The sequence below is a fragment of the Neolamprologus multifasciatus genome, chromosome 11 (genome assembly GCF_963576455.1).
Source record: "Neolamprologus multifasciatus chromosome 11, fNeoMul1.2, whole genome shotgun sequence".
NCBI lineage: Eukaryota > Metazoa > Chordata > Actinopteri > Cichliformes > Cichlidae > Neolamprologus > Neolamprologus multifasciatus.
The window spans coordinates 24,154,441-24,162,816 of record NC_140449.1 but is presented as its reverse complement, the minus strand read 5'-3'; the positions used below and the strand labels follow the sequence as shown (position 1 = coordinate 24,162,816).

At 40.5% G+C, this 8,376-nt stretch overlaps 1 protein-coding gene across 1 annotated transcript; it reads right to left on the bottom strand.

Moving 5' to 3' along the window:
- Positions 1-2,765: 2,765 nt before the first annotated feature.
- On the bottom strand, positions 2,766-7,772 carry LOC146508549 (uncharacterized). The gene is made up of 3 exons (XM_085177501.1): positions 7,529-7,772; positions 6,808-7,277; positions 2,766-6,201 (listed from the first exon to the last, which is right to left on the bottom strand). Exons 2-3 carry the CDS (start codon positions 7,238-7,240, stop codon positions 4,817-4,819), a joined length of 1,818 nt encoding a protein of 605 aa, XP_085033627.1. The 5' UTR covers positions 7,241-7,277; positions 7,529-7,772; the 3' UTR covers positions 2,766-4,816.
- Between the last annotated feature and the right edge of the window lie 604 nt (positions 7,773-8,376).

The following is an 8,376-nucleotide window of genomic DNA, read 5'->3' as shown; positions in this document are numbered from 1 at the left end:
GGCATGTCTTTTTGTTAAGCCACTTAATGCTGACATATTCAAGCATATAGTTGGGGCTGAACAAGGTAACCCTGGATTCTCCCTTTGCACTAGGCCAAGACTGGGGCCTTCCTACCTACCTTTTTCACTCACTATGTGCTTACACACCACTCTGCATGTAATCATTAGTCATTATTAATCTTGGGCTCTCTTCCATAGTGTGTATTTGGGCCTGTCTTTCTACCCTAGCCCTCAACCAGTCGTGGCAAATGTCTGCCTTTCTCTGAGCCTGGTTCTGCTGAAGGTTTCTTCCTGTTAAAAGTGAGTTTTTCCCTCCCACTGTCACTAAGTGCTTGCTCAAAGGGGGTCATTTGATTGTTGGGGCTGCAATATAAAGCCCCTTGATTGCTGTTGTGATTGCATCTAACTCAAGGGATGAACGAGTATTTTGTCTATGCATAACAGACAACCTAGCAAAGAACCAAAAATGCCAAAGACAACATAGACTGGAAAAAGGTCATGTTTTTTGCATCAGCATGTTGATTCCCAAAGAGCTATTAGCCAAAGACTTTAGGGGCTGGTCTACCTACATCAGATGAATACTTTCTATAAGTCATGCCCTTAATAGGTAAAGCTCCAGCAACACAGGACCTGAGAGATACATCTGGCTATTCAATTGATCTGTTTTCTTGTCAGAAATGGTCTCAGTGGATGTGTAGCTGTCACAAAGGCATTCTTAAAGAAGCATTTTCTCTGCCATACTGGAGAAAATGCTCCAGTATGCCAAATCACACTAGAACTGGACTGAAAATTAGTGGCAAAAGGTCTTATGGAGTGATTAATCCAGTTTTGAAAAATTATGGTTTAAATCATCTCAAGTCCAGAGAAAGTTGGGAGAAAAGTACAACAGCCATCTAATGTCTACAGCTATCTGCAATCCACAGTGGAGGCATCTATTACTTTACATGGACGTGTTTTCAGCTAACGTTAGCTTATAAAAGCCAGCTTGTCAATCTATCAATTTTGCAATACATAGCACATTTGGTTATGAAAATATTTTTTCTGGTTAAAAATTTTTATATTTTGATTTTAAATTAGATTATATGAATAGAAATGTGGATTAAAGGTATTAAATGCTACTTTCCTCAGCAATAAAACTGATAGACTTAACTTCACATAAAACTAAACCCACTTAACTGACCTACTGCGTCATTCACTATATTGCTTATTACTTGGTTTTTTGGTGTTCCTTGAACCTTTAATGATGGGTGCAGTACTTCGTACATACCTAAAATGAACTCGCATCTGGAAACGGTTTTCTTGAGCCTGGTTATTAGTGAAGCTGGGATATCTCGGAAGGAGCGTCATTTCACTTGTAAGCTACACTGGCTTGTGTTATTGTGTTTTATCCAAACTCTACCTGCCGCCGTCTACCTGCCGGAGCTCTCGGCTAAGCGGAAAAGGAAGCGGTCGTTTTAAATTCCCTCCAGCACCGCAGAGGCGTGGCGTTTATGTTGAACACTTGAAGGCTGGTGGAGAAAAGCGCAAACTAACTTTAGTTTCACATTATATGAGAAGATTATAGAGATTAATGACAGAAGCATAAACTTGCACATGAAAACCCTTAAATATGAATTATTTACTGAGCATTTTACTGATTGCTGTGGATTGGTCTTCCAGGCAGCTACGTTTGTGGTGGACAGATGCTATAAGATAAAGAGACAATATTAACCGAAAATAATATTATGTTATGCAATGTATTCCGAAGAAGTGTGGATTTTAATACAGGGGTGGATTTGTGGTGTAACACTTATTCACCTGTTTTCACTTTGGTAAATAAAAATAACAAAAGTTCATCTGCACTAAATCCTGCCTCTGCCCCTCTTAAAGTGCCTCTATAATGTACTTTAAAAACAGCGAGCACTGACCAAAGTGCTGAACATAAAATAAGAAAAAATATCAAAATAAATATAAATACTAAAAATAAAAATACAGTAAACAAATAGAACACTAACAACAAAAATAACATCCAAATAAATTTAACATTTCTATACTGGGTTAAAAGACAAACTGAAAAGGTGGATCTTTGATCGCTTGAGGAGGCCTTTCTAATTTGTAATGGCAGTGCTTTCCACAATTTGGGAGACGCAACTGTGAAAGCCCGATCCCCCGGTGCTTCTGATGCGTCTTCGCCACATCCAATAACAACTGCTCAGCTGATCGAAGAGACCACGAGGGGGTGTGCAGGTGCTGTAGCTCAGAGAGATACTGAGAAAAAAAAATACAAGAATTTTAGAATGAACTCTAAAATGGAAAGGCAGCCAGTCTAGTGAGGATAAAATAGGAGTAATATGCTCCCTTCAACATGTACCAGCTGAAGACGTGACAAGGATGACTGGCTAATACCAAGGTACCATGAGTTACAGTAATCCAGCTGAGTCGGATGGATTACTTAGCATGGATTACTGTTCTGAAATCATCTTTTGACAAGATGTGCTAGAGGGCCGATGTCCACAGGAAAGAACCCACCAGTGACACCTGACCCAAAGAGCCAACCAAGCTTTCATTTCCTCAAGACAGTCATTTAGCGCTTGCATGTAGTGGTCATTTGTCTTTTTTAGGGGCATATAAACCTGCGTATCATCTGCATATTAATGGAAAGCAATTTTTGGCCTTCTAAAAAAAAGGGAGAAAAGCAGAGGTCCAAGTATTGATCTCTGTGGTACCCCACATGAGACTAGAGCTTATCCTCAAATCCTCAGATTTTAGAGGATCTAAAATCTGAAAGACTGACACAAAATGTTCTCTCAGCCAGGTAAGACCTAAATCACTTCAGAGCGGTACCATGAACGCCTACACAGTGTACTAAGAATGATAGTAAAATATTGTGATCCACTGTGTCAAAGGCAGCTGTTAAGTCTAGGAGAACCAAGATCACATGGTCCCCTACATTTGTAGCCAGGAGGACGTCATTAACAACCGTAAGCAATGCAGATTTGGTGCTATGCAGAGATTTAAAACCAGACTGAAAAATCTCAAGGACATTATTTTCATTTAAAATGGTTTTCAGCTGATTATATGTAATTTTCTCCAGAATTTTAGAGAAAAAGGAAGCTTGGAAATAGGCCTAAAATTTGATAAAACAGAGGGATCCAGGCTAGTTTTCTAAAGCAGAGGTTGAACTGTAGCATGCTTCAAAATTTTAGGAAAAATACCAGATGAGAAACTGGTAATAACAATAACAAGAATGAATGGCCCAAGAGTAGAAACGACCTCTTTAAATAATTGAAGAAGAACAACATCAGTAAGGGAACCTGAGGGCTTCAGATGACTAACAACCTCATAGAATAAAGAGAAAGTTACAGGTTTAAACTGGTAGAAAACAGCAGAGCAAGAAACAGGGACTGAAGGGTCAAGAGCAGGTGGTGTTTTCTGAGCCCTGGCGTTATTCACCTTTTCCACAAAGAAATTCAGAAATTTCTTACATACCTCAGAGGAAGCTTCAATACCGTCAGACTCAGGAACATTAAACTAAAACCAAAAAAATGTCTTAAAAAACATTAGCACAACAAATTATTCTCAAAATTCCTTTAATTTTATTAAGATTGGTGGGACAAGTGGCTGCCCACACAACATTGCAGTATAAGGATAAAAGAAACTGTAATAAGGCATTAAAATGCAAGACTGATTTAATAATAATCCAACTGTACAGGAAGAATATCCAGAATTTTTGTATGTGTCCTACATGCACAATAGGTTTTCAAGATTATAATCATCTCCCAAAATAATTACACAATTTTGGCCAATGAATTAGCCAGCTACTAAAAAAATAACAGTCTACACTCTTACTTCTACTTCTGCTTATTATTTGTAAGATGGTGAAGTAATTAGATTCCTTCTTTTTTCAGTGCAAAAAATAAAAACAAAGAAAACCCCAAACCTAACATAACCCATTTACTGCCAAGTCGGGGGAAAAAAAGAAAAAGGCAAAACACCAATCATAAGCTAATTCTGCATTTGTAAGATGATCTGTTCTGCGTGTGTTAGGTTGATGCTAGATCTCACACGTGACTCAGTGTTAATGCGTTCGTCACATAAAGTGACTCAACTTCACTTTATTTACACACAAACATTCAGACAAACATGCAGCTTAAAGCGCTTCACACAGCAAAACCAAAACGACACAGAATGACGTTAAAACCATTCACAACATTAATTATATAAATTAAAGACAATAAAACATAATACTAAAAATAAATATATAAAAGCAATAAATACAGGGATACACCTTGCACTTCAAACTTTCATTGATGTATTACAGATAATTTAGTAATCAACAAGTGGAAGAACAAAAACAATCCATTAGCAGAATTTCATATGATTTGTTCAAGCTATCTTTATAGTGTTTTGCAAAAACAGATTATTGTTGAGACAGTGCCGTTAAAAGAAAAACTACTGGCAACCCCCAGTTCTACCCATCTGCCTCCTTGTAGATGGACCTATGGCATACATTTGAAAATACTAGATGATTTTCAGAAATGCTGACCTCTGACCTTTACATTGAGCTCACTGAGATTTGAACTCAGATTTTTACACAAACTTGGTTCCCCACGCCGCTCCGCTGCCTGCACGGCAGCGTGATGACAGCCTTTTACTTTTGATGGGTAAAAAATTTCATGCATTACATTTAGAGTTAAGAGTTCGTTTTAACACATTCATTTAAAAAAAAAAAAAAAAAAAAAGTTAAAAAAAAAACAAACAAAAACAGACTGGGTAGTGTACTTTTACTTGCAACTTAAAGTCAGCACTGTCCTATTTACAATCTTCTCATTGAAGCTTAGCGGCATTTGGCAACGTGACCGGAAAGATGGTGAGAGCGGGCAAACCTGCGGAGGCATTTAGGGCAAGAATACGGCTTCTCGCCCGTGTGAGTTAACATGTGAGTTTTCAAATGGCCCGACAGGCGAAAGCTTTTCCCACATTCTTGACATGTGTAGGGGCGCAGGTTAGTGTGACTCCTCCTGTGCTTCCCCAGATCACCAGATGAAGTGTAACAGCGGTGGCACTCGGGACATTCAAAGGGCTTTTCCCCAGAGTGTATCCGTTTGTGTTTCACCAAGTCACCGGACTGTGTGAAACTCTTATCGCATTCAGTACATTTGTAGGGTCTCTCACCAGTGTGGGTGCGTTGGTGATTTCTTAAATGGGCAAGGCGAATGAACCTACTGCCGCAGACAGTGCAGTGGTAAGGCCTTTCACCAGTGTGTGTTCGTAAGTGTATTTTTAAAGCGCCGAGATCTCCGATCTTCAACCCGCAGTCTCCGCACTGATGAGCTTTCTCGTTGGTATGAAGTTTAGTGTGAACCCTCAGGTTTCTCTGAGTGTTAAAGTTTTTCCCGCACACATTGCAGTGGAAGGGTCTTTCACTTGAATGTGTCCTCAGGTGTAGATCCAGGCTAGACTTCAATCCAAACTCCTTTCCACATTCCGAGCAGGAATATTCCTTCTTGCCAGAGTGTGTGGTTAAATGGCACTTAAGATGGTGGGACCTTAAAAAGGCTTTCTCACACACCTGACATTTGTAGGGCTTCTCCCCTGTGTGTATTTTCATGTGTTGTCGCCAGCCGCTGCGCTCTACAAACCTCCTGCCGCAATCCTTGCAGACAAACGGCCGGTCGCCTGTGTGGGTGCGCATGTGGTCTTCCAGGCTTTGAGGTGTGCGCACTTTCTTACCACATTCTGGACACTCCACACCAGTGTCCAGACAGATTGGTTTATCTTCAGGCTCTGTGCTATCTAGTTCATGACACAAATGAGGTCCTTGACCCCAGGTAGTTTTGAAACTCTTTCCACAATCAGCACAACTGAGATATCCTCCTCTAGTAACCACAGACATGTTGTGCCAGCGCTGACAGTGATTTTTTAGGTTCTTCAGGTACTGGAAGCTGCGAGCACAGGTTGGGCAAGGGTGAAGCCTGCGGGGAGGGGCAGAAGGGTGGACTTCACGTACGTGGACCCTGAGGTGTACTTTAGAGTTAAAGGTACTGCTGCATGCACCGCAGCTGTATTTGGGGATGAGATTTAGTGTGCGGCTTGAGATGCATGTGTTGAGTTTCGCAAGGTACTGTTTCTGATGGACCCACTTAACATGCTTCTCCAGGAAGTCCAAGTCAGTAAAGGAGACAGTGCAGTGCGGACATGGAAAAAACTCGGATGATGACTCTACATAGGAGTGAGAAAAAAATAGACAGGAGTCACATCAAGCAAAGGTAAGAATGTATGATTAGACTTTTCCTGTTACAGTAATAGGAAACTCTCTTGATTTATAATAAAGACATTTTAGCTGTATCACCGAATTTGCACACAATTTTTGTTTTTAAAGTTATTAAAGATGTATGCTGTACAATAATTCCACTCTTGAAAAAGAACAGTTCAAATAAATAATTTAAAGCCCTAAATTCATGCCCATGGTGAGGCTATGTAAACTTCTGACCATAACTATATATTCAGTGGCTGGATCTGGATTTTTAAATGTAATTTTTGGTCAGAATCTTTCCATTTTCTTGTCTTACTATTCCCTTCAATGAGGGTGTCTAGCTTAAGGATCACTAACAGTGCTCCTGTTATTTCTTAACTTTTTAAAAACATATGTATTTAACCCTCAGCTGATTAAAAAAATGCAAATGCAGATACACCTCTAGAGCTTGCATTAATGTGTTTCTTATAAATACTTTTCAAGCTAAAACTGGCTATTTGTAAAATTTGGAAAAGGTGAATAACAACTAAAAGCAAAAAGAGAAAACACCCAGACTTAAGGCCGGTCTCTACCTCTGCAAGCCTCCTCCTCCTCTCCCTCTTCAAACCCCTCTCTGGCGCTGCTTGCATCCTCCACCTCTTCTTCACTCTCTCTCTCTTCTTTGACCCACGACTCCGGCTCCTCCTTGACAGCTTCAGTGAATTCATAATGTGGTGAATGGTAGGAGTCAAACTCCTCCTTTATGTGTCCTTGTGAAATATAAGCATCAGTAATAGTGTCAGGCTTAGTGTCTAAACAGTCTTCTGTGCCTTCACTGTGCTCCTCGCTGATCTCCTGCGAATGTGGCTCCTCCTTTATCTGGATATTGAGGCCGTGCCCATTAGTGCATACTTCACTGAAGCCTTCCTCGCCATCACTCCCCTGCTCTAATTTATGCTCAGCTTTAATAGTGACCGCATCGCTTTGTGTCTCTTCTATCTTTGCCTCCCCTTTTGTGGATTTCATCTTCACGTAATCACCATTAGGGTTTCGTCGTGGCGTGCTGTGGAGCAGAGGAAAACACCGTTATGTCGAATATCTCGATGGACACTTAAATTTAAAAAGGCAGTCCGAGAAACACAGGGAACAGAAGCAAGCGTCATCTAAATATTCCCTGATTCTGGTTATCTGATCTTTGTTAGCTCACATTAGCTAAGAAGCATTAGCCTAGCAATAGGCTAACGCCGTTTACTTTCCTACAGCTGTGCAACTGTCACCGTTTCGCTTATATTCCGCCACAAAGAAGAGACTCACAGTGTTAAATCGGGCACTTAAGCCGCAGCAGCTTCTTCACATTTAAGCGACCATTTACTGGCAGCCTGCATCAGTTATAAATGGATAAAAACACAGGAAGAGCACCGCACACTTCCTCTGGTGCTGGCCAACCAGAGCACATCAGCCTTGTTTACCTTGAACCCGCTTTTAAAGTGACAGCTACAAAAAACAAGCATCACAACAAATCACGCCATCCTGCATCATGTTATCTGTCATGCTATACGTGATATAGATGGGTTAAGAAAGATTTAAAAAAAACTACAAAAAGAAAAATATTCTCAGTTTTAACAAATTCTCACAGGTCAATTCATTAAGTTCACCTTGATAATACTGCGTTACAACCTCCTTTGTCCTAATTATTTATGGTATAGAGTCAACAAAGTTTTGGGAACATTACATATTGACATGAGAGCATTACACAGTTGCTGTAGATTTGTCAGATACATGTCCTTGATGGCAAGTGGTTATTTGATTTGCTGTTGCCTTGAATGCCAAAGCAGGGCCAGGGGAGGTAAAGATGCAGAGTGTCTGTGAAGGTTCTCAGTCATCCAGGTCATTGTAGTCAAAGGAGCTTGCAAAGAAAAGCGTCTGGACTTCTTTAAGTTGCTTGAAGACGTTTCACCTCTCATCCGAGAGGGGACACTCCCACCACTCCCACCAGGTTTATATCTGGGACTCTCCACCATTTGACCTTAGAACTGAAGAAGCCTCTCGGATGAGAGGTGAAACGTCTTCAAGCAACTTAAAGAAGTCCAGACGCTTTTCTTTGCAAGCTCCTTTGACAATAAAGATGCAGAGGCTTTGCAGGCCAGTCTCTGCAGGCACTG

Coding starts and splice junctions, on each gene's coding strand:
- LOC146508549 (XM_085177501.1), bottom strand. CDS start 7,240: ATGAAATCCACAAAAGGGGAGGCAAAGATAGAAGAGACACAAAGCGAT. Junction 6,202..6,807: donor GGAGGAGGAGGCTTGCAGAG/GTAGAGACCGGC, acceptor ACTCCTATGTAG/AGTCATCATCCGAGTTTTTT.